Source organism: Convolutriloba macropyga, chromosome 8 (assembly GCF_964194025.1).
Source record: "Convolutriloba macropyga chromosome 8, txConMacr16.3, whole genome shotgun sequence".
NCBI classification, from domain to species: Eukaryota; Metazoa; Xenacoelomorpha; order Acoela; family Convolutidae; genus Convolutriloba; species Convolutriloba macropyga.
In genome coordinates, this window is record NC_134475.1 from 31,970,682 (window position 1) to 31,996,238 (window position 25,557).

The following is a 25,557-nucleotide window of genomic DNA, read 5'->3' on the forward strand; positions in this document are numbered from 1 at the left end:
GGAAACGGATAATGAGCAGTGATAGACATTTAAAGAGGCTGAAACAAGTCGAACCGATTCAGATCACCTACATTGAGCTGCATAACGTTCTTTACTTCCTGAAGGGAAAATATGATTTCAAACCATAACTTATCCTTCTATCATAACAAAAATTTGATACGATAAGAACACGAGAGGAAATTATAATGCCGACATTACTATGCATTACAATGATAAACTGTAATGAACTTGACCGCTTGAAACAGAACAGATGGTGGGTCAACCCTAAATCCGTGAAAGCTACTACTACAGTGAAATTATCATTGTAGAACGTTTCAAGAAAACGATGCTTGTAATGGTCTGTACCAGTCAAGTACTGTAATTCCAAAATTGCTGTCAACAGTAATTTTAATTGCATTGGATTGCTGCTATATTGATTATTTGTTCTAACATCAGCTGAAGAAAAGTCTGTATGGGCTAGTTTTTGGTGGATTGATTGTAGACACAATTACTCATACTTTTGTTTTGGATTTCACTTTACTGACACATATTTAGCACTCATGATAAAACAAATCCCCTGTATTTAAAAATCAATAGACTTAAATTTCAAACTACTATTTCCTGATTTTGCTTTTTTCTTAGTTAGCTACGCTGCTTCTAATATTCAATGAGTCCTTATCAGAATTTCAGTTAATAAGAATTGTGAGTAATATAAAAATGATCAATTTTTAATCAATTGAGTTTTTTAACGGGAAAAGGGGCGATACGGTGAGATTTAGGGACATTGAGGTTGATTTGTTTTCCGGTAGATCGTCAGGGACTAGCTAAATCTGACCAAAATAGCCCTTGCTAAGCTATTAAATTAAAAGTGAGTTTCCTCCATTGTAGCCCCACCTTCCGCTTAAGAGTCGGCATACCCCCATTACAATAATTATTCCGGATGTTTTTCGTTTGTGCCCCCCCCCCAGCTTAGTGGGCGCATATTTGCACCCCCCAAACGCACGTGTCATATTTTTACATAATGATTTACTATGTAATGGCACATGCTCTGTAACTGGGAGGCACAAAACGTACTGGGGGGCACAAACGGGAAAAATCCATAATTCCATATGGGGCTCCAAAACCGTTTGAGGTGACTATGATGAAACAGACCCAAAAAGAGATTTACCTGCGATAAGACGGGGTGTTGGTTGGCGAAAAACGTCGAAGCCCTTCTGTTTCGATTTCTTACGGCTGTTGTTCGAATTAGGCAACAAGCCTTCCGCCATCGTTAGTCAACGGCAGCTACATCAGGTCTTAAAAACAATTTTCTTCTACAAAACAAGGCAAATAGTTGAAATTCACTACCCTATGGGTAAGTGAGAGTATGCAAAGAGAGAAAGAGAGAAAATGACATGAGAAATAATATACGCCCAGACCTCCCGTCGTCTCATCGAAACTTTGAGTACAAAACCTTATTCTTACAACAAAAATATCAGGTGACTTTGGTTATTAAAACAAGTTTTCTGCTCGGTATGGTACACTTAAATCTGGTGGGCTCCTTATTGGCCGACAGGGTGTTTAGCTGATAAGCCGATAATTTATGTAAAATGAGCAGTAGTAGTAGGAGAGGCTATAGAGTCTCGCCCTTGGGTTTTTAAGTTTTTTAAGGGGGTTACAGTTTCCACAGTTGCACAAGACTCTCCAGCTGTCAAGTTCATTGTAGCGTCTGTGAAAAAAAGGTCAAGTACATTTGCGTCAGAAGCTTCATGATCAGTGGTTTGTCAGTCGTTTTCTCACGATGTTGTAGTCTGGTTGATCGGGTCCAGAAACTTTTGTCGCATTTTCTCAGTCTGTGTTTTGGAACTTCGAATTCTTTTCTTTGTCTCGTTTCTGTTGTTTTAAAATTAGGTATCGTCGAACTCTTGATGTTGTGTTTTCCATTTATGACAGATAGAAGATACAGAAGATCATGTAGTTTCATGTACATGAAGATGGGGAGTATATTGAGTCGGGTCAATCGTGTTCTGTAGTCGTCCCTTGAACTGCATATGCATTTGGTGGCTGTATTTGTACTGTCTCGAGTGCCTTGGACTCAAGTTTGGAGGGATACCACACCTGAGATGCATACGTGAGTACTGGTACATAACCAATAAAAGCATGTAGCTTGGTTTGCATGTTTGCAATGGGTGAAATGTTTCTCTTTAATGCATAGATCTCCAGCCCTTGCCAAATCGTTTTCGGCAGTTTTCAGCCCAGGATAAGTTTGAAGACAGGATTACCCCAAGGTCTTTTTGGTTTTTCACGATTTCGAGACTATGATTTTTTCAGTGGTTGCGGTTTCAACACTCATTGACAGGATTTTGCTCTTGATCAGGTTAAGGACCATATCGTTTTTGTTGCTCCATTGTTGAATGGATTTGGTTGCTTGATCAGCTTCTTGGATACTTGATGTCATAACTTTGAAGACATCAGCGTATCCAAATGCCGGTGTTCTTTGTATGCAGTTAGGCAAGGTGCTCATGTACATGATGAAGATTAAAGGTCCCAGGAATGAGCCCTGTGGCTCTCCACTGTTGACCTTGGACTTTTCTGTCTTCTGATGTCCAATTTTAACCCTTTGTTGTTGGTTTTTCAGGTAGCTTGCGAGCAGTTTTAGCAATTTCCTACCAAATCCCATGTCTCCCAGTTTGGATATGAGTTTTTGGTGGGTAACCTTATCGAAAGTTTTGCGGAAGTCGATATATAGGGCGAGGATTTTCTCGCAGTCTTTGTGGTCCATGCGGTCGAAAATCTCATCTAGAAAGACAACTAGTTGCAGGACTACTGATCATGCCTGTCGAAAGCCATATTGTTCGTCTCTGAGTTGGCGTTCGATCAGTGGGGTACATTCGGGCGAAGAAAGTTTTCTCAAAGATCTTGAACACGTTTTTGAGTACGCTGATTGGACGGTATTGTGATATGTCAGCGCGGTCGTTTTCTTTGTATATTAGTGTGATCTCGGAAAACTTCCAGCTAGTGGGAAATTTTTTTTGTTTAGGCTGCTCTGGGCTCGCTGATAGGTAACACGGGGGATATGGGTGTCGATGATCTTTTGGAACCAATTGTACCATTGCGTCACCAGTTCATCAATGTTGCTATAACAGTATGGCGTGAATGGATGTTCAACAAAGTAATTATTCAATGTTTGCCAGTCGATTTTTTGATACGCATGTTGGACTTTAGGTGGCGGTGGCTTGGTGGATATGTCTGTCGATGTGGTGATTTTGAATAATCGGTGGTCGAATCATCGTTTTCCGTTAATAGAACAACCTGTTTCGAATTTTATAACAAATTGTGTCATCTCGATGCTTTCAGGTGACTGAGTGAGCAATACTTCTAGATATGGTTTGTCTCCATGTGGTAGGTTTTGTTGTAAGTTCATTTCGTCCAGACTGCGGACCAAATTTTCCTTGTATTTGTCCTTGGACGTCATGCTCTTCCAAACAGCTGTGTCAAGATTAAGATAATCGGTGGTGACAATCGTGGATTCTTGTTCTGCTGCTGTTCCCTTTAGTCCGTTTAGAAAGGTTTCGAGATCGTTTTTGCTGGCTCTGTATGGACTGTTTTTTGGTTGGATTGTGTATGGAGAAGAGCATTATTGGTTTTGTTTTTGTAGGTAGTTCAACTGCGGCGAGTTCAAGGTCTTTTTCTTTTGTTTTTTTTTCTTTCGGCTCTAAATAGATGTTTACTTTTTTCCATGGCACGTCTTCTGATTGCAATGAGTAATCGTCCATTTTTTGCTTTTTGGTTGCACAATGGTCTTTTTTTCCTATGGATTTCATATCCGCGGAAGAAGAGGGCTTCCTACGGTACGTCAATGGTCAGCCAATTTTCGGTGAGACAAAGGATGTAATTTTCCAATTTGGCAATTTCGTTTGCGAAGGCTAGTTGTCTGTTGAAGTCGAGGAGGCTTCTGACGTTGAAGATTATTGTTTAAATTTTTGGTTTTGGGTTTTCTAGTCAATCGAACTGAAGTGACGAATCTTTCTGCTTCGAATCTTCTTTTGGCTTCAAAAACCCATTTGTTGTAAATTCTCTGTTGCAGCGTCATGTGTCGGATGCGTAGTTCTCTGGGGTTGACACCGGAGTCTAGTTAGGTCCTGTGGAATTGGAGAATTTCGTTTTCGGTCTCTTTCCTTTCGGGGTTAAGTGCCCGGTAGATGTAGATTTTTTTCGTAGATTGACATTTTGCGTGCAGACAGGAGAATTTTTCGTCGTTGGTGTTCGTTGCTGACCTTCTCTGGGATTGTTAGGTTTTTGTTTTGATCATATATTCCAATACGTTTTACATCATCAATTGGTTAGTTTTCGACTGCTAGGAAGATAACAATTCGCTTCACTTGTTCTACGTCTTCGTCATATTGTTCTCTTCCGGCTCCCGCCTTGGATTAAGAGATGCCACCGAAGCGGTTGGCATCGTAGTTCTATCTGACTCCGTAGTTTTTTGGGTATTGACTGGTTGTGCGGTTTTACCCAAGCATTTGCGGATATGGGCCTTTGTTGGCTCTGGTGGTGGTTTTGCCTTAACTTCAGTTTTGATTTGGGCCAGTTCTTGTTTGACTTCTTCTACACACAGAGTGATTGCTTCAACATCAGCTCTTTCTCTTGTACCTGCGATTTTGACGATCACGCGATCGCATTGGTTGTTTTGTACGCAAATGTTGCACACAAGGAGAAAATTCTGGCTAATTCCTTGTATGCCATATAAAGCCTTCTTGCTCATTCCAGTGCAGCTGGTTGTAAGATGCATCGAGTCAAAGCAAGAGAAACATTAGAAGACATCTTCGCGGTTGTTAATGGGGCTTTTGCAGGTTTTGCACTTGCTTTTATTACAAACACGGTTCATTTTGACCATCTTTTGCGATTCCGATACTCCGGGGAGCCTCTGGATTCACAAATATATAGCTTTCGTTCTACAACTATCAGTTTCAAATGCAATTCCGATACTCCGAGGAGCCTCCGGATTCACGAAACGAAAAAGATAGAGGTAGAAAGAGGGGAGAAAAACTTCTTAGGTTTGATTTATCTAATGTGATTCCGATACTCCAAGGAGCTACCGGATTTACGAAAAAAAATTCTTAGAATTAGATATTTTCACTTTAAAATCGTTCTTCTTATTTCAGGGGATTAGGTTCTTAAGACACTCAAGGACTAGAATGCCCGTTTTGTGCTGCTTGAAGAACAGATTTGGGGTACCCCCTCTACGAGTGTAGACAATTGCAATGATGCGATTGTTGATGTTAGGTTTCTTTAGGGTTGCTACCAGCTGGTCGTGGTGAGGTGGCTTTGAGTTTTTATGATAAAACAATCGTTGCTTCTTTGTTCAGTAATGTTGTTTTTGATAACGTCGTGCCAGATGATTAGTTCGTTTCTAATCTTGAAGACAAATTTCTTTTTAAACAAAAACTGTTCAGTTTTTGTAGGATTCTTTGTGTTTGGGTTAACAGAGAGTCCAAGTTTGAAGTATGAAATCGTCTCTAGTCTTTTCTTGGTCTTTTGTCCACAACTGTTCTTCAGATTGGTGATGCAGCTTGCTCCCACAATGATGACCATTTCCGGTCTTGCATGAACTTCATCTGAAACTAATTAAAAAGTTTAATAAGTTTATATTATTAATAGAACTATTATATAACAGACCTAATAAATAAAATTTGAAGCTGTGATTGGCCACTTTAAAACCGTGAGAGAGAACACTATATTATTGTATAGGGGTAGTGGTTGCTAAATGTACAAAAAATGTAAATGATTTATGTAAAATCACAAATAGTTTTGATTCAAGTTTAATTAGTCAAGGGTCATTTGAAGTGGAATTCAAGCCATGTGCTAGCTTGTTGGATAGGAACTGCTGTTGACTCGGCTATCAAAATTTTTTTTTCATTGAAATTTGAATACCTGTTAATCGCAGGTACAACGGCGGTGAGTTCCACTTCAAGGTTCCATGATTAAAGAAGGATTTAGAAGAGGATGAAACTAATTAATAAGTTTAATAAGTTTATATTATTAATAGAACTATTATATAACAGACATAATAAATAAAATTTGAAGCTGTGATTGGCCACATTAAAACCGTGAGAGAGAACACTATATTATTGTATAGGGGTAGTGGTTGCTAAATGTACAAAAAATGTAAATGATTTATGTAAAATCACAAATAGTTTTGATTCAAGTTTAATTAGTCAAGGGTCATTTGAAGTGGAATTCAAGCCATGTGCTAGCTTTTTGGATAGGAACTGCTGTTGACTCGGCTATCAAAAATTTTTTTTCATTGAAATTTGAATACCTGTTAATCGCAGGTACAACGGCGGTGAGTTCCACTTCAAGGTTCCATGATTAAAGAAGGATTTAGAAGAGGATGAAACAGATGGAACATTTCTTCAACAATTTATGTGGTCAGTGCTCTTGTTAATCTTATAGCTGGCTGTAGGTAAACTAAGCTGTAAATGAAAAGCTCTTTTCATATTCCTAATGTATTGGAAGTAGTACGTTAAATTTTCAACTCGATCAGCTGTCTTATACCGCTACATTTTTACGTTTTCTTAATTCATTTGACGACCTCTTAATAGAACGAAAAAAACAGACACTTCAAAGCCCAATTCATCTTTTTTTCCACAGAAAGCACCAAAGGTGAACTGATTTGAAAGCGAAATAAAGCAGACTATACCAAATTACAAATGTTAAGTGGGTGAAAAATCATGACTAATACTTTGGTGGGAAAACTATGCTGTACGGAGTCTAAGTAATATAAGAATTTTTTTGAATCTGGGAGTCCAAATTATTTCCAACAAAATTGCCCGTTTTTAAATGAGAAATAGCTGAAGATGGAAGGGCTTCATTTCAGCTAGCTACGTAAAATTTACGTACGTAGATAGCTGCTTGTTTATCGGGCACGGAAATTGTCTATAATGTGGACTGTATTTTAAACCCCGGAGAAAACGAATTCTTTTTCGGGAAAATTGGGCAAACATTTCAATTCTCCGCATCACAACGATCTTACAAAATTTAACTGCCGCAGAGGATCAAAGTTTACCTTGTCACCGCGAAGGTTTCATTAAATGCAAAATTGTTGATGAAGAAGGTAACAAAAAACAACAACCAGAAATTAAAAGCGAGCCCATAAATGAGTTAGACGACAAATCACGTCTATTAATAGAAAGATCGCTAAGTGACATGATTGATGATATTGTATGGGTTCGAGTTCTGAAGCCTATATCAGAGGGAAAAAAAAATTACAAAAATGAATAATATTTGCGGAAAACTTTGAAAAAATTTCAAGAATACAGCAATATAACCCTGAAAATAGTACAAAAAAAAGAGTTGAGTTTCATTTTGAGAAGCATATAAACCCAAGTTCAATCAGTTTGTTTTATGAGGAAATGACAAAAATGAGTTCACTTTGCGAATACTTTTGCAAAATTCAAATGATATTGGATTTTACGACCTAGTTTATCATGAAATAACATTAAAAAAGGATACTGTGCCATTCACGCGTACATACGGCAACATGAGCTTTGAGAAAATAAAAACCATAAAAAAAACTGTTGAAGACTTGTAACGAGACAACTTAGTCGAACCAACACATTCCAATTGGGCAGCACCATCATTACTTTCAACAAAAAATTATGCAACCTGTTGCTTGGTTGTAGACTATCGTGGTCTGGACAAACAAATAGAGAAAACAAGCGGGCCTTTACCACGCACGAATCAATGAAATTATTGATTCACTGGCAGGTAACATGTACTTATCGAACATTGATATCTTGTGGGGATACTTTTAGATGGCGTCGGAGGAAGAGAGTCAGAATTTAACAGCGTTTATAACGCGTCTGGGCATGAATAAGTGGAAAAAATTTCCTTATACGATTAGAACTGGCTTTCAAAATTCAGCAGAGAATGGATTACAGATTAAGGGATTAAAATGCATTTTTATCCAAAAGCGTGTCAGCTTCTTGGGGCACATTATATCCATGAGTGGAGTGGAGGACGACTCAGAGAAAGTAAGAGCGGTAAAAAGAATGAAAGAACCATCCTCAATGAAAGATGCCAGGGCCTTTCGAGGTCTTGTGGGTTATTATCGAATTTTTATTACGGGTTCCGGAAAGACAACAGAACCTTTTTACACGTTAATGAATAAGCCAAATAATATTGAATGGAGCACAGAGTGCAAAAGTGCGGTAACCGAGTTGAAGAAGAAGCCTTTGGAAGCCCGAGTTTTAGGATATCCAAACAATAGGGATCCGTATTCCTCAACTACGGATGCTTCGTTGACAGCCATTGAAGCATTTTTAACCCAAAAAGAAGGAACTGATGATAGAGTTATTGCATATCTCAGCTTGAGCTGTTGCATGACTCTCCTAGCGCAGGTCACTTTGCCATTGAGAAAACATACCAAAGGGCTTGTGAAATCTTTTTTGGCCGTGCATGAGAAGGGACGTAAGAAACTGGATTAAAAGCTGTGACGTGTGCCTAAAAAGGCATCCACTCACAAAATGGAAACCTAGCCATCAATTTTGACAAGTATCTTTTGATGTCTTGCGTCTACTTCCCGACTCAGGGAAACAAGTACACATTGCTGATCGGTGATCAATTCAGAAAAGAATATGAAACCGTTGCTGTGCCCAATCATGAGGCGAAAGCCATGCCAACAGCGTTTGTTGAACACTGGATATTAAATTTTGGCTGTCCAGGCAACTTATACAGTGACCAGGGGTCGAATTTTATTTCAAAATTTCTTTGTAGTCCATGCAGTGAACTAAAAATTTAGAGGATATCAACATCGTAACACCCACAAGGGAACGCGATGATTGAAAGTATAAATCGAACAATAGAAGAAAGTCTCTCCAAATACGTAGGCAAATATTCAAATGATTGGACCAAATTTCTACCCTTAGTGATGATGGCCGGTCGATCATCAATCAATAGTGTAACAAAATACAGCCCAGCGTATGTGGTTCTGGGTCTTCCACTGTGGCTACGTATTGACTGCATCTATAGCACACCACAGACCGCAATATATGCAACACCAAATAGCTACGTTTTCACAATGACACAGAAACTACAGGAAACGCGTCATTTGATGCAGGAATTGATGGATGTTGAATAAGGACGCCAGAAGACCTATTATGATTGCAGTAGGTATGAAACGAGCAATGAAATTGGAGAAGAAATGTTAGTTTTCAACCCAACGGTAGAAAATGGAGAAACAAGAAAATTTACTTCTTTCTATGAAGGACCATAAATAATAGCTGAAATTATAAGCGATTTGAATTTCAATCTACAATATAAAAAGACGATGAAAACTATTAAAGTCCATTATGACAGACTAAAAAAAACACACGAAAAACCTTTCACGCGTGATCCTCACGCGAAACGAAAAACAACAGTTAGGGTGCAGAAGAATATTGATTTGAACAGCTCAAACAAAATTGCTATAACTGAAATAGAATCATCCACAGACAGTGAAAGTAATCTAAAGAAATAAAATCAATCTGAAGCTGAGTATGTCAATGATTCAATAAACGTTACAAATGACAAGTCTGAAAATGAAGCTAAAAAATCAGAGCAACAAACCTCCAAAGGGCAGGAGAAGGCAAACAAAGTTGCCGAGGGAGGAAGTGCAATTTCTTCGAAACCTACAAAAAACACTGGAAAACAGCAGCAGAAACAAAATTTCCAAAACCAGAAAAAAAGCCACAGAAAGCTAGTATTAAAAAAATTAACGAAGAAGAGATTATTAGTGATCCAAAGGCACCAAAAAGTCTACAAAGTCTAGCATCCGATTAAAATCATTTCTTGAGAAATTAAAGAATTACTTTACCGAGCAAGGCGAAGAGTACTTTAGCAGTCAGGAAACCCACAATGTTTTTGTTTCGGACTAATCCAGAAAGAAATAATAGAATCCAAAATAAAGACGAGTTCCTGTGGAGTATCGTGTGATGGATTATCAGTATGTCTGTATCTGGCATTGCTACCCATTTTTGTTTTTCCATCACCTTGTATCAAGTTTTACGGTTATGATTTTTACAATATCGTATAAACCAAGATCAATTCTCCAGATCACAGCACAAACTGTGATAGCACAATTTGAGTGTCAAAAAGAATAGAAAGAGATAGTTTGATATATGCTGAGGTTGAGCTTGAAATGGAAATTTGCATGTAATTTGACGATGTCGTTTTTCTCGCAGAAAATTCACGACTATTAAAATCAATATACCCCTTAAATGAGGGAACTTGAAGGAACATTTGGCAGAACAAGAATTTTTCCACAACAGGTTTTGAAGATAGGACCCTTAAAGTCAACAGGTCGGTAAAGGGAAAAATTTTACGACAGGCGAGCGAAACCACTTATGTCGAAGAGCATAGTCAAGGTCTCTTGGAGAAAAATGCGCGAAGAAGCTATTATTGCTGAGACTTTGGAGTGGATTTCACCTACAGGAAGAAGTTTTTTGGAAATGTTGCAATTAGGCCAAAATTTACATCGGAACGAACTGGGGAAAACTGCTACAAAGAAACCTATTTGGCAATTTCGTTTGCGAAGGCTAGTTGTCTGTTAAAGTCGAGGAGGCTTCTGACGTTGAAGATTATTGTTTAAATTTTTGGTTTTGTGTTTTCTAGTCAATCGAACTCGAGTGACGAATCTTTCTGTTTCGAATCTTCTTTTGGCTTGTTGTAAAAACCCATTTGTTGTTAATTCTCTGTTGTAGCGTCAGGTGTCGGATGCGTAGTTCTCTGGGGTTGACACCGGAGTCTAGTTTGGTCCTGTGGAAATGGAGAATTTCGATTTCGGTCTCTTTCTTTTCGGGGTTGAGTGCCCGGTAGATGTAGATTTTTTTCGTAGATTGACATTTTGCGTGCAGACAGGAAAATTTTCCGTCGTTGGTGTTTGTTGCTGACCTTCTCTGGGATTGTTAGATTTTTGTTTTGATCATATATTCCAATACGTTTTACATCAACAATTGGTCAGTTTTCGACTGCTAGGAAGATAAAAATTCGCTTCACTTGTTCTACGTCTTCGTCATACTGTTCTCTTACGGTTCCCGCCTTGGATTCAGAGACACCACCGAAGCGGATGGCGTCGTAGTTCTATCTGACTCCGTTGTTTTTTTTGGGTATCGACTGGTTGTGCGGTTTTACCCAAGCATATGCGGATATGGGCCTTTGTTGGCTCTCGTGAAGGTTTTGCTTTAACTTCAGTTTTGATTTGAGCCAGTTCTTTTTTGACTTCTTCTACACACAGAGTGATTGCTTCAACATCAGCCCTTTTTCATGTACTTGCAATTTTGTCGATCACGCGATCGCATTGATTGTTTTGTACGCAAATGTTGAACACAAGGAGAACATTCTGGCTAATTTCTTGCATGCCATATATAGCCTTCTCGCTCATTCCAGTGCAGCTGGTTTTCAGATGCATCGAGTCAACGCAAGAGACACATTGGAAGACAGCTTCGCGGTTGTTAATGGGGCTTTTGCAGGTTTTGCACTTGCTTTTATTATAAACACGGGTCATTTTGACTATCTTTTGCAATTCCGATACTCCGGGGAGCCACCGGATTCACAAATATAGAGCTTTGATTCTACAACTATCAGTTTCAAATGCAATTCCGATACTCCGAGGAGCCTCCGGATTCACGAAACGAAAAAGATAGAGGTAGAAAAAGGGGAGAAAAAACTTCTTAGGTTTGATTTATCTAATGTGATTCCGGTTCTCCGAGGAGCTACCGGATTTACGAAAAAATAATTCTGAGAATTGTATATTTTCACTATTAAATCGTTCTTCTTATTTCAGGGGATTAGGTTCTTAAGACACTCAAGGACTAGAATGCCCGTTTTGTGCTGCTTGAAGAACAGATTTGGGGTACCCCCTCTACGAGTGTAGACAATTGCAATGATGTGATTGTTGGTGTTAGGTTTCTTTAGGGTTGCTACCAGCTGGTCGTGGTGAGGCGGCGTTGAGTTTTATTGATAAAGCATTAGTTGGTTCTGTGTTCAGTAATGTTGTTATTGATAACGTCGTGCCAAATGATTATTTTGTTTCTGTTCTTGAAGACAAATTTGTTTTTAAAAAAATACTGTTCAGTTTTTGTAGGATTCTTTTTATTTGGGTTAACAGAGAGTCCAAGTTTGAAGTATGAAATCGTCTCTAATCTTTTCTTGGTCTTTTGTCCACAACTGTTCTTCAGATTGGTGATGCAGCTTGCTCCGACAATGAAGACCATTTCCGGTCTTGCATGAATTTCATCTGAAACTAAGTAATAAGTTTAATAAGTTTAATAAGTTTATATTATCAATAGAACTATTATATAACAGACCTAATAAATAAAATTTGAAGCTGTGATTGGCCACATTAAAACCGTGAAGAACACTATATTATTGTATAGGGGTAGTGGTTGCTAAATGTACAAAAAATGTAAATGATTTATGTAAAATCACAAATAGTTTTGATTCAAGTTTAATTGGTCAAGGGTCATTTGAAGTGGAATTCAAGCCATGTGCTAGCTTGTTGGATAGGAACTGCTGTTGACTCGGCTATCAAAAATTTTTTTTCATTGAAATTTGAATACCTGTTAATCGCAGGTACAACGGCGGTGAGTTCCACTTCAAGGTTCCATGATTAAAGAAGGATTTAGAAGAGGATGAAACAGATGGAACATTTCTTCAACAATTTATGTGGTCAGTGCTCTTGTTAATCTTATAGCTGGCTGTAGGTAAACTAAGCTGTAAATGAAAAGCTCTTTTCATATTCCTAATGTATTGGAAGTAGTACGTTAAATTTTCAACTCGATCAGCTGTCTTATACCGCTACATTTTTACGTTTTCTTAATTCATTTGACGACCTCTTAATAGAACGAAAAAAACAGACACTTCAAAGCCCAATTCATCTTTTTTTCCACAGAAAGCACCAAAGGTGAACTGATTTGAAAGCGAAATAAAGCAGACTATACCAAATTACAAATGTTAAGTGGGTGAAAGATAATGACTAATACTGTGGTGGGAAATCTATGCTGTACGGTTTCAATAGTTTTGCTGCTATTATTGTTTAGAGAGGGGCACTGTGAGTGTCACACGTATATAAAAAAGATGTACTCAAAACCTTGGGTTTCAAGGTTAAAGGTTTAGTTTTAAACTTGATTTATTAACTGACTTATGGCTGACAAAAGGTTGATAGTTGTCATAAAAGAAAAATACACAAAGCTTGATGATAGAACTGATATTGGGTACCGACCAAAGCGAGGACTAAGTTTATCAATCGAACACCAAACCTGCCATCAGAGTAAATCACTCTACTAAACCTTAGTTTATTTAAACCAACTTTTCTTCACATAGATCTACTTAATAACTTCTAACTGCTTTTTAAAAATTACCACGCTCAATTAGCCAAAACATAGAGTATTACGCACGGTTGGCTACTAGTGGCAACAGAGACTAAAAGCAAATAGAAAACCACAACCCAATAATATTGAGCGTTGAACTGGTTCCTAAAAAAACATTTTTCTTTGAAAATCGACTATTGACACAAGTCTGATGTCTTAACATCACAACCTGATAGAGGAAATTTGAACTGCTGTTGGGTTCGGACGAGGATACTGCCAACTTCGAACTTTCAAGTGAAAAAAATCCCATAAATTTCGAATAGTATAAATCGGTCGTACAGTTTTTTTCGATTACAAAATAGCGTTCAAAATCAAGCGTATTTGACTATGACATATATTGACTGAAAATATACCATTAAACACAAAATTTTTTTTGAATTTTGTCAGGAAAAAGTACAGTGTCAATAAGATTTAAGGGCTGCTGAGTTAAAGTCTCAAAAATGTATTCCGGCTTTCGAACTTAAATATTGAAGTCTTGTTAAAAACACGGATGGCGCGGCAGTCCTAATAAACGCTGTTACTGGAGGTTTTTACGAGTTCAAAAAACTTTGAAACTTATATTACACACTTTGAGCTCTTGTCACAACCTCAGAAGTGGCAAAGAAAAGAAACAGTAAAGGGCGCCGAAACCGAAATTGATGAACGGCCGCAATATTTTTTCTGAAGGCTACAAAACTCGGCTTTGATTTCTATCACACACTTTCGAGGGACACTAGGAAGAGCTATGATGAGATCGTACAGACAACATTACAATGAGAAATCTTTAGTTTTCCGGAGTTGGCTAGCTAGTAGAGTCCAGCACCCGGGTGAAAAATAAACAGATTTCTCGTTGATTTGCAAACTTTAGCTTTAATTTTATACCCCCAAAAGTCTACTGAGATAGAAAAAAATATCATTGTGAGGAGATTCCTCAAAGGCAAAGAAAATAATCAGGTGCGACTTGACCTGAGAAAAAACTTGGATGACGCGGATATTACTTTAGACAAAGCTTTAGAATGAGCACTACGTATTGAAGCCGTCACGTGAATTGAGGAGGAGGACAATGAGCTGCGATCCCTCCTGTTTGGTTTCTGCCATCGACTGGTTTCTGCCATCCAGTCGATTGAAAACACTCAACTAGGTATATCGATTGATGAGTGACAAATATAACTAGCAAGATAATCCAAACTTTTCGTCGCTGAGTTCTGTGTGGAAGTGAGGGAAGTTCACGAAAAACCGGAGGTAGAAAAAGAAATTGTAATAGCTATAACAGAACCATTGCTGATTAGAGACGAACCAATTATGACAGTAGAGCGCAATCGCCAACCCCAGGAGGCGAGAACAGAAGCCTAGATCGGTCGCACGAGAGTTATGCCAAGCAGTCAAGGACAGCGGTGAGTTTTGGGAGAGAAAAATGTTGCCGTTGAGGTCAGCGAATACATGAGTCTAATAAATATACGATTTGTTTTGAATCTGGGAGTCCAAATCATTTCCAACAAAATTGCCCGTATTTAATTGAGAACTAGCTGAAGATGGAATTGCTTCATTTCCGCTAGCTACGTAAAATTTTTGCGTGGCAGAAACAGCTTATTTGCCAAAATAATTTTAAAAAACAAACAAATAATGGCCTTCATTGATAGTGGAAGTAGTGTTAATCTTTTAAGCGACACACTCTACCAGCAACTGGGAGAACCGAGACAGATCAGAGTGTGCAATAAAAATATAACAGCTGCCAACATTGAAATTTGCCTTTGAAGGGGTCAACAACTATTCAGGTCCAACTTCATCAATATACATTTGAGATAACAGTTGAATTTTTAGAGACCAAAAATGTGATAGCGGCTTGTTTATCGGGCATGCAAATCGTCTATAGTTTTGGCTGTATATTAAACCCCGGAGAAAACGAATTCTTTTTCGGGAAAATTGGGCAAACATTACAATTTTCCGCATCACAACGATCTTACAAAATTTAATTGCCGCAGAGGATCAAAGTTTACCTTGTCACCGCGAAGGTTTCATTAAATGCAAAATTGTTGATGAAGAAGTTAACAAAAAACAACAACCAGAAATTAAAAGCGAGCCCATAAATGAGTTAGACGACAAATCACGTCTATTAATAGAAAGATCGCTAAGTGACATGATTGATGATATTGTATGCGCTCGAGTTCTGAAGCCTATATCAGAACGAAAGAAAATTTACAAAAATGAACCGCATTTTCGGTAAACGTTGAAAAAATTTCAAGAATACAGCAATATAACCCTGAAAATAATACAAAAAAAGAGTTGAGTTTCATTTTGAGAAACATGTAAACCCAAGTTCAATCAGTTTGTTTTATGAGGAAATGACAAAAATGAGTTCACTTTGCACAAAATATGAAAGAATACCTTCGCAAAACTCAAATGATATTGTATTTTACGACCTAGTTTATCATGAAATAACACTAAAAAGGATATTGTGCCATTCACACGTACATACGGCAACATGAAGTTTGAGAAAAAAAACATAAAGAAAACTGTTGAAGACTTGTAACGAGACAACTTAGTCGAACCAACACATTCCAATTGGGCAGCACCATCATTACTTGCAACAAAAAATTATGCAACCTGTTGCTTGGTTGTAGAATATTGTGGTCTGGACAAACAAATAGAGAAAACAAGCGGGCCTTTACCACGCACGAATCAATTAAATTATTGATTCACTGGCAGGTAACATGTACTTATCGAACATTGATATCTTGTGGGGATACTTTTAGATGGCGTCGGAGGAAGAGAGTCAGAATTTAACAGCGTTTATAACGCCTCTGGGCATGTATTATTTGAAAAAACTTCCTTATACGATTAGAACTGGTTTTCAAAATTCAGCAGAGAATGGATTAAAGATTAAGGGATCAAAATGCATTTTTATCCAAAAGCGTGTCAGCTTCTTGGGGCACATTATATCCAAAATCGAAGTCGAGGACGACTCAGAGAAAGTAAGAGCGGTAAAAAAAATTGAAAGAACCATCCTCAATGAAAGACGCCAGGGCCTTTCGAGGTCTTGTGGGTTATTATCGAATTTTTATTACGGGTTCCGGAAAGACAACAGAACCTTTTTACACGTTAATGAATAAGACAAATAATATTGAATGGAGCACAGAGTGCAAAAGTGCGGCAACCGAGTTGAAGAAGAAGCCTTTGGAAGCCCAAGTTTTAGGATATCCAAACAATAGAGATCCGTATACTTCAACTACGGATGCTTCGTTGACAGCCATTGGAGCATTTTCAACCCAAAAAGAAGGAACTGATGATAGAATTATTGCATATGTCAGCTAAACTGTGATTTAGAGTCAGCGAAATTATTCAGTAACTAAGCGTGATTTATTCGCAATCGTTCATTTTACGCAAATTTTTTGAAAAGCTGTTAAATTGATCAGCACTTTTCAATTATAAAGTTCTACTGAGCTCTTGTCCAGACCTATACTTTTAAAAGACCAGATTGTATTGTTGCAAGTTGGATAGGGAATTTTGGGCAATTTAATTTTGACATCAAACATAGAGAGGGTAAAAAAGTCCCACACGCTGACTGTCTGTCGCGAATAAAGACAGGGGTTGATTCACAAACAATTTTTTTAACGCTATTGCGGCAGACGCAGAGCAAGTCAATACCAGTTATGGTAAAAGAGGTTGGCAATTAGACAAACTGCAGAGAGTAACACTTCGAGATTCGCGCAGCAACATGAAGAACTGCTCAAAGAGGTATACTCCTGGGTACTAAACAAAAAAAAGCCGGAACCACTTAAATGAAAAATTGAGCGTCAAGGGAGTTATGGATACACTGGATTCAGTATACAAATGTTTTCCTCATAGAAAGCATTTTGTATCGTAAACACCAAACAGAACCAACTTTGAGACTGTTTACCAAATGCTTGTACCATGGGAGAGCGTGTCCACGTGCTTGAGCTGTTGCATGACTCTCCTAGCGCAGGTCATTTCGGGTTTCAGAAAACATACCAAAGGGCTTGTGAAAGACTTTTTGGCCGTGCATGAGAAGGGACGTAAGAAACTGGATTAAAAACTGTGACGTGTGCCTAAAAAGGCGTCCACTCACAAAATGGAAACCTAGCCATCCATTTTGACAAGTATCTCTTGATATCTTCGGTCTACTTCCCGATTCTCAGGGAAACAGGTACACATTGCTGATCGGTGATCACTTCAGAAAAGAATTTGAAACCGTTGCTGTGCCCATTCAAGAGGCAAAAGCCATGCCAACAGCGTTTGTTGAACACTTGATACTAAATTTTGGCTGTCCAGGCAACTTATACAAAGACCATGGGTCGAATTTGATTTCAAATTTGTTTTGTAGTCCATGCAGTGAACTAGAAACTTAGAGGATATCAACATCGTAACACCCACAAGAGAACGCGATGTTTGAAAGAATAAATCCAACAATAGAAGAAAGTCTCTCCAATTACGTAGGCGAATATTCAAATGATTGGACCAAATTTTTTACCTTAGCGATGATGGCCGGTCGATCATAAACCAATAGTGTAACAAAATACAGCCCAGCGTATGTGGTTCTGGGTCTTCTACTGTCACTACCTATTGACTGCATCTATAGCACATCACAGACCGCAATATATGCAACACCAAATTGCTATGTTTTCACAATGACACAGAAACTAAAGGAAACGCGTCATTTGATGCATGAATTGATGGCTATTGAATAAGGACACCAGAAGACCTATTATGATCGCAGTAGGTATGGAACGAGCAATGACATTGGAGAAAAAATGTTAGTTTTCAACCCAACTGTAGAAAATGGAGAAACAAGAAAATTTACTTCTTTCGAAGGACCATAAACAATAGCTGAAATTATAAGCGATTTGAATTTCAATCTACAATATAAAAAGACGATGAAAACTATTAAGGTCCATTATGACAGATTAAAAAAATAAAACACACGAAAAACCATTCTTCCGTGAGCCTCATGCGAAACGAAAAACAACAGTTAGGGTGCAGAAGAATATTGATTTGAACAGCTCAAACAAAATTGCTATAACTGAAATAGAATCATCCACAGACAGTGAAAGTAATATGAAGAAATAAAATCAATCTGAAGCTGAGGATGTCAACGATTCAATAAACGTTACAAATGACAAGTCTGAAAATGAAGCTAAAAAATCAGAGCAACAAACCTCTAAAGGGCAAGAGAAGGCAAACAAAGTTGCCGAGGGAGGAAGTGCAACTTCTTCGAAACCGACCAAAAACACTGGAAAACTGCAGCAGAAACAAAAGTTCCAAAAACCAGAAAAAAAACCACAGAAAGCTAGTAGTAAAACAAAAATTACCAAAGAACAGATTATTGGTGATCCAAAGGCACCAAAAAGTCTACAAAGTCTAGCATCCGATTAAAATCAGTTCTTGAGAAATTAAAGAATTACTTTACCGAGCAAGATGAAGAGTAATTTAGCAGTCAAGAAACTGACAATGTTTTTGTTTCAGACAATTTCGGAAAAAAAATAGAATCCAAAATAAAGACGGGTTCGTGTGGAGTATCGTGTGATGGATTATCAGTATGTCTGTATCTGGCATTGACAGCAATTTTTGCTTTTCCATCACCTTGTATCAAGTTATACGGTTATGATTTTTACAATATCGTATCAACCAAGATCAATTCTCCAGATCACAGCACAAACTGTGATAGCACAATTTGAGTGTCAAAAACAATAGAAAGAGATAGTTTGATATATGCTGAGGTTCAGCTTGAAATGAAATTTTGCATGTAATTTGACGATGTCGTTTTTCTCACAGACAATTCAAGACTATTAAAATCAATATACCCCTTAAATGAGGGAACTTGAAGGAACATTTGGCAGAACAAGAATTTTTCCACACCAGGTTTTGGAGATAGGAACCTTAAAGTCAACAGGTCGGTAAAGGAAAAAATTTTACGACAGGCGAGCGAAACCACTTATTTCGAAGAGCATAGTCAAGGTCTCTTGGAGAAAAATGCGCGAAGAAGCTATTATCGCTGAGACTTTGGAGTGGATTTCACCTACAAGAAGAAGTTTTTTGGAAATGTGGCAATTGGGATAAAATTTACATCGGAACGAACTGGGGAAAACTGCTACAAAGAAAACTATTAAAATTAAGGATCCATTGGGCTTCTCGAAAAATGATTTCACCAGAACCAAATAATTTGAAGACAACTTATTAAACTATTTTTTTTGAAAATTAAGGCAAACAAATATGTCAAACGATCATACAAATGTTTCTTTCAAGCGTTATTGACACCTTTAATATCGAACTTTTCGAAGAGACGGAAGTTTTTTTCAATGAAATTTAGAACGCTCCAATGTGAAATTCAACAACTGAAAATTCAAAAAAATGGTTGAAATGTCAAAAAAGATTATTAGTCCTTCGGTAATGCTCTTCGAGAAAAAAACTCACGTTGAAAGAGCAGGATCCGTTTATATGTTCATAAATGTGACAAGATGGTTGCAACAAAAACTAGGTCTCAGTTTTGCAAAAAGCAAGTTCTTGTTTTATTAGGGGCCAGAAATTTTCCTTTATTAGATATGTAGACCCTCTTACAAAAATTTGTACCTTTAATATGCAACTGCTGCATAAAACACGCTGTAGCCAAATCTCGTCAGTTTAGAAGACTGCAATTTCAAAAAATATGGACAAACGAAGACGAAACTCAGTTGTGAAATATATCAATAGCCGATGAATAGTAACATAAATGTAGGCCATCAAAACCTACATCGTAGCCTTTTCTCCACATCAGATTTAAAACAGAGTCAAATTGCTCAAACAATCGGACATAATAGTAACGGAATTATCAGTCGAGAAACGTTCGGAGATTCGGATTGAAAATACACTCATAAGGATTTTAATCACTAGAACCAACAGTTTCAGCAGGAATTCTTTCAAGCAAATGAAATAATATTTTTTTGTAAAAATTAAAAACCGAAAGACCATACGTTTGGATAAAAGAAAAGGATATTGCTGTGTCAGCAAAAACATTGAACCTCAATTTTCAAATTGTAAAATGTTTCCTTTATTGTTCATCTATTTAGGATTGCGTGTTAATCAAGCGCCTTGACAACAACTATTGCGGAATCTCGACCCCGTAACAGGAACACATGTATAATCAATTTATTAAATGAACGCCGAGAACAAAAAAAAATGACTGAAGAAAAAGAGTCCTTAAAAGAGTTGATTGTTTATAAAAATTTATTCTTGAGATCAAGACCAAAAAACTGAAAACGCCTCGAGTTCAAGACCAAAAAAAGAAAAAAAAAGTTGTCTTGAGTTCAAGGCCAGAAAAAAGTCTTGTGCTCAAAACTGAAAATATTGAGAAAAATTGCAAGCAAAAAGGTGTTTTTATTTAATATAGCAGGCAAAGAGATCCCACGAATTGGTAAATATGTGTATTATATTCCAGAATTGCGGAAACTTATTTCCACGATTTCCCCGGGAGTGTTCCGAGTGGAATCTTTTCTTTCCCAGACTTGGAAAGTGTATACGCTAGAACATCCGGTAGCCGCTAATTTTTGGTCCCCAGCTCTGAAGACTGAATGGGAACTTCGAAATCAGTGCGCGCAATTAGGGAAGTTGAAGAGTATAATTACTTTACTTCAGAAATACCTCTTGGAGTTTTCACCAAAACTGGATTGCCATTGTTACTAAGCCAAAAAAGCAACAAAGGAAGCATTGAGCTAACGAGGTGCAGAGTGTGAGACGCTACGAGATAATTTGAAGGCAGCAGCAGCCAAAAATGCTGATCAGAATCAGTACATCGATTTATTAAAACAAGAGTTGGCGGACTTAAAAGTCAATTCTGTTAAAAGTGCTCACAAGCGAACAAGAGATGACCAATAGCAAAAGATCAATAGCGATCAGAGCTTTAGCAGCTGGAGAACTGCAAATTACAAACAGTACTTGGCCAGCGAATGTCAAAGGAAAGATACTAAAATTGATCGACAAAACAATTCTCTCAAAAACGAGCGGGCCAAAACGAAGGCCACAGAGAAATGTCTGTTCGAGATTCAAAAAAAAATTATTGTGAACCGGCCTGCTACGTTATATGAGATTTTTTTGGTAAAAAGTTCTGCTCCGAAAGATCAGGCAAAGAAACACTGCTTTAAAATGGGTCTGTTGACGTACCTTGATGCTGGTGGACAAAAAAAGTTCTTCAAGACCATCGGGCATATCAAATTCTCACAAAAGATGCGGAGCGAGAAATGTACAATTTACTTGGGCTTGCCGAGCCGGAAAAAAATGAACGACAAAAACTGATATTTTATTTATTGATATGAAAGTACACACTGTTCGTACAGTAACACGTTCAGATAACAAGAGGTGAGAATGGAAATTTGAATTGATTTTTGAGCAAGTGGTTAACTCTATTCTTATTTAAAAGCGCAGTGTGATGCCACATTTATATAAAAATAAGATGTGCTAAAAAACTTCTTGGGTATCAGAATTAACAATTTAGTTTAAAATTTATTTTATTTCCTGTATTACAATATCAACGAAACTGACATATATTTGCTGAGTTGGTTAGTTTACCACGATGATCGAATGGATTTTGGGTATCGATCAAAAGGTGAATTAAATTCCTTTATTGTGCACCAAACCTACCATCAGAGCTAACCACTCTATTGAGCCTTCCTTGAATTAAACCAATTTCTGTTCCACATTAATCTGCTTATTATTTAGGTTCTAATATTGTATTTTAAACAAATACCACGGTTAATTGTCTGAAGATTTAAAATGTTGCGTACGGGCGGACGCCATACTACAGCTTAAGTCTAAGAATTGTTGAGCCTGTTAACATTTTTGCTCGCGATCGTAATAAACTTAGTTTTTTGGCATTGAATTTTAACCTATTGATACAAAAGTAAGTTCCTAAACTTTTTATATTTTCCTGCAAAGAGTTTAAATCAATAAGGGATTTTTTGTGAATAAAAAACAATAAACAATGTTTCACATACTGCAAAAGGTTACCAGCTTCAGTATCTTTTTCAGGGAGGTCATCTATATATAAGTTGAAAAAAATGGTCCTCAAATTGTCCCCGGAGAAACACCTTGCCTTAGCTCAATCAAATTTGACACAACTCCATTAAAATTTACTTTTCGTACGCGATCCGTGTAAACATTTCATGTCCTGCAATGCAGAATTTGAAGAGTTTAGAAACCATTTTTTTCAAAAGGTTTTGGCGTGAAAGTTTTATATAAATCGAGCAAAACAGCATGAACAATACTGCAAGTATCAATTTCATGTTGGTCTGATTCAGCGAAAAATAGAGTATCATCTTGTGCTGATACCAAAAATCAAAATCCAAATTTAAGCGGCAATAGTATTATATAACTCTCAATATAACGTGTGGTTTGGTTGTGCAAGTTTTTTTCTAATATTTAAGAAAATGACCTAGTTATCGAGATAAGACGACAGTTTACAGGGTCCAAGATGTCATCTTTTTTATAGATTGATGTTACGACAGCTCTGTTGAGCATCGAATGGAAAACACAGCCGTTAAGGTTTTCATTCATGGTGAACGTCAGGTGGGGCCTAAAATTTGCTTACTATCACTAATAGCGCGAACGGGTACTTTACAAGGACTAGTTGTCTTGTTGAGATTCAACTCTCTGATGATATAGAAACAATTTTTTCTGATATTGGCCAAAAATCAAATGACGAGTCGCCAACATCGAAATTTGGTGTTTCTTCATTTTTATTACCAAAATACTGCCCTAGGATTGAGAACAACAATTTTTTTTTGTCGACAATCGGTTCAACAAAGAAATTGTTTGCCGCAGTAAAATTTTTAGCTTGCTTATTTGTGCCCCTAACAATAATTGATAAAACTCCAGCGATCTTTAGCAGTAGACTTCTTTAACAAAAGACTTCATTTGACTAAACTTTTTAGATACGTCTTGAAAGATAATTTGAACAATTTGAGTTAAATTATTAAGTTTTCTATTTCAGGGCCCGGATTTCACGACAACGGTTCAAAAACAGACACCGCAGCAGTTAAAAAAACGTTAGTTTTCTCCAAATTCTCCTTTTTTACCAACTGATGTCTGATATCACGTTTTAAAAGCTTGGCGTTTATCGGTTATTGGCCTTGTCATGTAGTTACATCATATGAAGTGGTTACGACACCAGACTTCCCGGCTAAACTCACTACTTTCGCAAAGACATTCATACATGGCTTCTCATCAACACCAAAGATACACACATTTATTCTGCGCGCGCCATGCTCAATGCTGTCAGCTGACTAAAAACAGGTCCTCCATAGTAGAAAAAAAATTTTTTTCAGTTGATGGACAACACAAAAACCACATAGGCAGGGCCTTGTGAAAAAGTTGTTTGGGATAAACTTTGCACTCAGGTATTTGATGATTGCTGATATCCCTGATGATGCAGCCATTCCCATCAATCCCTGGGCCAGTACACCCAATAGGCTAATTAGGTAGTTTTGAGCTGGCAAATATACGACAAAGTGTTAACCACAAACGTAGAGAACGTCTATCCATGGTCGCGCCCTCGTGCTACGGGTGCGGCCACAGAGACGCCGAGTGAAATGCCATCCTATTAAATACTTTCAGGTTAAAATAATTTGCGTAGTAACCTTGGTGGCGTCCAATCTCACTTGTTTGTATTAATGGTGCCCAATTTCTCTATAACGCTCTACATCAGAACAGTGGAGACGAAGAATACCAGATCAAATTTGACACAACGTGATCAGTCAACTTTTTGATGAAGCTTTAGGGGATTTTATGTTTTATCCAAAAGCATTTTAGACCTGCAGATGCTTAAAAAATTGCACCGACATTCAACCCACAAGGAGTCCTATTTTGATTGATCAAACAAGCTTAAATCCTTAACTTCTTTTGGAGCGAGCTTCAAGGCACAAAAAGCAATACACTACCCCCTTTCTTATTGGATTTCAATTCACTTCTATCAAGACTGGGTAGTTCATGAGTATTGGGAACTATATTCCATAGGGATGGTTTATCACCTGCTGTCAAACAACTTTTTGGTATTTTCACAATCTCTTTTTCTATGGCAGTAACAAAAAATTTCGGTTGCCTTCGCTTCTTAAGCAAATGACATTGGAGAAGAAATGTTAGTTTTCAACCCAACTGTAGAAAATGGAGAAACAAGAAAATTTACTTCTTTCGAAGGACCATAAACAATAGCTGAAATTATAAGCGATTTGAATTTCAATCTACAATATAAAAAGACGATGAAAACTATTAAGGTCCATTATGACAGATTAAAAAAATAAAACACACGAAAAACCATTCTTCCGTGAGCCTCATGCGAAACGAAAAACAACAGTTAGGGTGCAGAAGAATATTGATTTGAACAGCTCAAACAAAATTGCTATAACTGAAATAGAATCATCCACAGACAGTGAAAGTAATATGAAGAAATAAAATCAATCTGAAGCTGAGGATGTCAACGATTCAATAAACGTTACAAATGACAAGTCTGAAAATGAAGCTAAAAAATCAGAGCAACAAACCTCTAAAGGGCAAGAGAAGGCAAACAAAGTTGCCGAGGGAGGAAGTGAAACTTCTTCGAAACCGACCAAAAACACTGGAAAACTGCAGCAGAAACAAAAGTTCCAAAAACCAGAAAAAAAACCACAGAAAGCTAGTAGTAAAACAAAAATTACCAAAGAACAGATTATTAGTGATCCAAAGGCACCAAAAAGTCTACAAAGTCTAGCATCCGATTAAAATCAGTTCTTGAGAAATTAAAGAATTACTTTACCGAGCAAGATGAAGAGTAATTTAGCAGTCAAGAAACTGACAATGTTTTTGTTTCAGACAATTTCGGAAAAAAATAGAATCCAAAATAAAGACGGGTTCGTGTGGAGTATCGTGTGATGGATTATCAGTATGTCTGTATCTGGCATTGACAGCAATTTTTGCTTTTCCATCACCTTGTATCAAGTTATACGGTTATGATTTTTACAATATCGTATCAACCAAGATCAATTCTCCAGATCACAGCACAAACTGTGATAGCACAATTTGAGTGTCAAAAACAATAGAAAGAGATAGTTTGATATATGCTGAGGTTCAGCTTGAAATGAAATTTTGCATGTAATTTGACGATGTCGTTTTTCTCACAGACAATTCAAGACTATTAAAATCAATATACCCCTTAAATGAGGGAACTTGAAGGAACATTTGGCAGAACAAGAAT

The 25,557-nt window shown here is 37.3% G+C and overlaps 2 protein-coding genes across 2 annotated transcripts in view; both read right to left on the reverse strand.

The window, feature by feature from the left end:
• The window catches only part of LOC142344684 (uncharacterized), a 169,351-nt gene that overhangs the window by 59,792 nt on the left and 84,002 nt on the right, over positions 1 to 25,557 (reverse strand). Inside the window, exon 2 of the mRNA XM_075396522.1 lies at positions 1,148 to 1,274. Coding sequence (XP_075252637.1) covers positions 1,148 to 1,247 — 100 coding nt within the window. The 5' untranslated portion in view covers positions 1,248 to 1,274. The remainder of the gene's footprint in view (positions 1 to 1,147; positions 1,275 to 25,557) is intronic.
• LOC142345020 (uncharacterized) lies at positions 2,261 to 3,433 on the reverse strand. The gene is made up of 2 exons (XM_075397104.1): positions 3,271 to 3,433; positions 2,261 to 2,757 (listed from the first exon to the last, which is right to left on the reverse strand). The coding sequence occupies exons 1-2, from the start codon at positions 3,431 to 3,433 to the stop codon at positions 2,261 to 2,263; spliced, it is 660 nt and encodes a 219-aa protein (XP_075253219.1).